The sequence below is a fragment of the Poecilia latipinna genome, unplaced genomic scaffold, assembly GCF_001443285.1.
Source record: "Poecilia latipinna isolate Pla-1442-1.1 unplaced genomic scaffold, P_latipinna-1.0 Scaffold2216, whole genome shotgun sequence".
Taxonomy (NCBI): Eukaryota; Metazoa; Chordata; class Actinopteri; order Cyprinodontiformes; family Poeciliidae; genus Poecilia; species Poecilia latipinna.
The window spans coordinates 101005-103291 of NW_015114832.1; the positions used below are offsets into that span (position 1 = coordinate 101005).

The following is a 2287-nucleotide window of genomic DNA, read 5'->3' on the forward strand; positions in this document are numbered from 1 at the left end:
GTGGCGAGTCCCGTTGGTCTCCCGGCTGACCTCCAGGGCTTTGTGTCGAGTCCCGTTGGTCTCCGGGCTGACTTCCAGGGCTTCGTTGTGGGTCCTTTCGGTCTCCGGGCTGACTTCCAGGGCTTCGTGTCGAGTCCCGCTGGTCTCCAGGGCTTTGTGTCAAGTCCCGCTGGTCTCTAGGCTGATCTCCAGGGCTTCATGTTGACTCCCGCTGGTCTCCAGGCTGACCTCCAGGGCTTCGTGGCGAATCCCGTTGGTCTCCGGGCTAACTTCCAGGGCTTCGTTGTGGGTCCTTTCGGTCTCCGGGCTGACTTCCAGGGCTTCGTGTCGAATCCCGCTGGTCTCCAGGCTGACCTCCAGGGCTTCGTGTCGAGTCCCTTTGGTTCCCTGGACGACCTCCAGGGCTTCGTGGCGAGTCCCATTGGTCTCCCGGCTGACCTCCAGGGCTTTGTGTCGAGTCCCGTTGGTCTCCAGGCTGACCTCCAGGGCTTCGTTGTGGGTCCTGTCGGTCTCCCGGCCGACCTCCAAGGCTTCGTGTCGAGTCCTATAGGTCTCCTGGCTGACCTCCAGGGTTTTGTGGCGAGTCCCTTTGGTCTCTCAGCTGACCCCCAGGGTTTCGTTTCGTGGCCCATCAGCCTCCAGAGCCTCATCGTGGGTCCCATCAGCCTCCCGGTTCCTGCTCTGCCACAGGCAGGTACTTGCTCCACTGCCTGTGTCTCAGGTCCCATCGACCTCCCAGCCAGGCTCAGGAGGTCGGCTGGGAGGTCGACAGGACCTGCGACAAGGCTCAGGAGGTCAGTCAGGATGGGATACATCCCCAGCATCCCCAAGGTTCCCGCTCTGCCGCCAACGTCCACCAAGGTACTTGCTCCGCTGCCAGCGTCCTCCAAGGCTGCCGTTCGCCGGCATCCTCCTTAGATTCTTTTGGTGTTCCTTAGTTGTTTCCATTTAATTCTGCCTTGTTTTCCACTTCTGTTCTTCATTGGTGATTCTAGTTATGTTTATTTCTTGTTTCTAGTTATTTTCCGTAGGCTGCACAGTGGCGCAGTTGGTAGAGCTGTTGCCTTGCAGCAAGAAGGTTCTGGGTTTGATTCCTGGTCTTTCTGCATGGAGTTTGCATGTTCTCCCTGTGCATGCGTGGGTTTTCTCCGGGTACTCCGGTTTCCTCCCACAGTCCAAAAACATGTCAGGCTAATTGGCCTCTCCAAATTGCCCCTAGGTGTGAGTGTGTGTATGCATGGTTGTTTGTCTCTGTGTTGCCCTGTGACAGACTGGCAACCTGTCCAGGGTGTACCCCGCCTCTTGCCCGGAACGTTAGCTGGAGATAGGCACCAGCAACCCTCCCGACCCCACTAAGGGACAAGGGTGTAAAGAAAATGGATGGATGGATGGATAGTTATTTTCCTTTGTTCTAATTTAATTAGGTTCCTTTAGTGTTACTCCTTTATGTTTGTATTTTGGTAGTTTCCCCTTGTGTAATCTTCCCCCGCTTTCTTTTGCCACTTTCTCTATCCCTTCACAGTCTGCTTTCACTCCCTCCACTCACACCTGCTCATCAACCCAGGTCCTGCACAATGATGCACTTGGTAGCACTGTTGTCTTGCAGCAAGAAGGTCCTGGCTTCAATTCCCAGCCCCGGGTCTTTCTGCATGGAGTTTACATGTTTTCCCAATGCATGCGTAGGTTCTCTCCGGGTACTCCGGCTTCCTCCCAAAGTCCAAAAGCATGACTTTTGCGTTAATGGATTTCTGTAAACCCATCCTTAGGTATGGATGTGTGCATGCATGGTTGTTTTGTCCTGTCTCTGTGTTGCTGGTGACCTTTCCCCCAGAAAACTTGCTAAGGTGGTCAGGGCGCTGAGGTGGTCCACTGGCGGTCCACTGGGTTTTTGTATTAAAGATGCTAACTAGAAAGGAAAAGTAAAAATATCACTGGGTAATTATATGTTACGGGAAAACAGCGTCAGTGAAACGCTATTTAAATCCACAACTAGTCTTAAAAACAGCTAATCAAAAAATACAATTAAAATGAATATCAATTATTTGCACTTCTGTTTAATCCAAAATCAGTCAGTGGCTCCATAAGGCCTCCAGGCCTTCAGGGGCCCCATAAATGCTGATATTTTAACACAGACCACAGATATATAAATGTTGCATTTGTTTATTGAGATTATCAGTGCTGCTAAATTTGATTTAATGGTTTCAACATACATAAATTAAACTATTTAAATGTAAGATTTTAAGGAGCTGGCGAGTTTGCTTTGTAATATTCAATATTCAATATTCAA

General features: G+C 50.9%; 1 protein-coding gene across 2 annotated transcripts; it reads left to right on the forward strand.

Annotated features, from left to right (window-relative positions):
* The first annotated feature begins 168 nt into the window (after nt 1–168).
* Nucleotides 169–2041, forward strand: LOC106936786 (uncharacterized). Of its 2 annotated transcripts, none has more exons than XM_015017989.1 (2): nt 169–861; nt 1523–2041. In XM_015017989.1, the coding sequence occupies exons 1-2, from the start codon at nt 199–201 to the stop codon at nt 1727–1729; spliced, it is 870 nt and encodes a 289-aa protein (XP_014873475.1). In that variant the 5' UTR covers nt 169–198; the 3' UTR covers nt 1730–2041. The 2 variants fall into 2 exon arrangements, with proteins under 2 accessions (XP_014873475.1, XP_014873476.1); XM_015017990.1 differs by lacking the exon at nt 1523–2041 and adding an exon at nt 892–1052.
* The last annotated feature ends 246 nt before the right edge of the window (nt 2042–2287 follow it).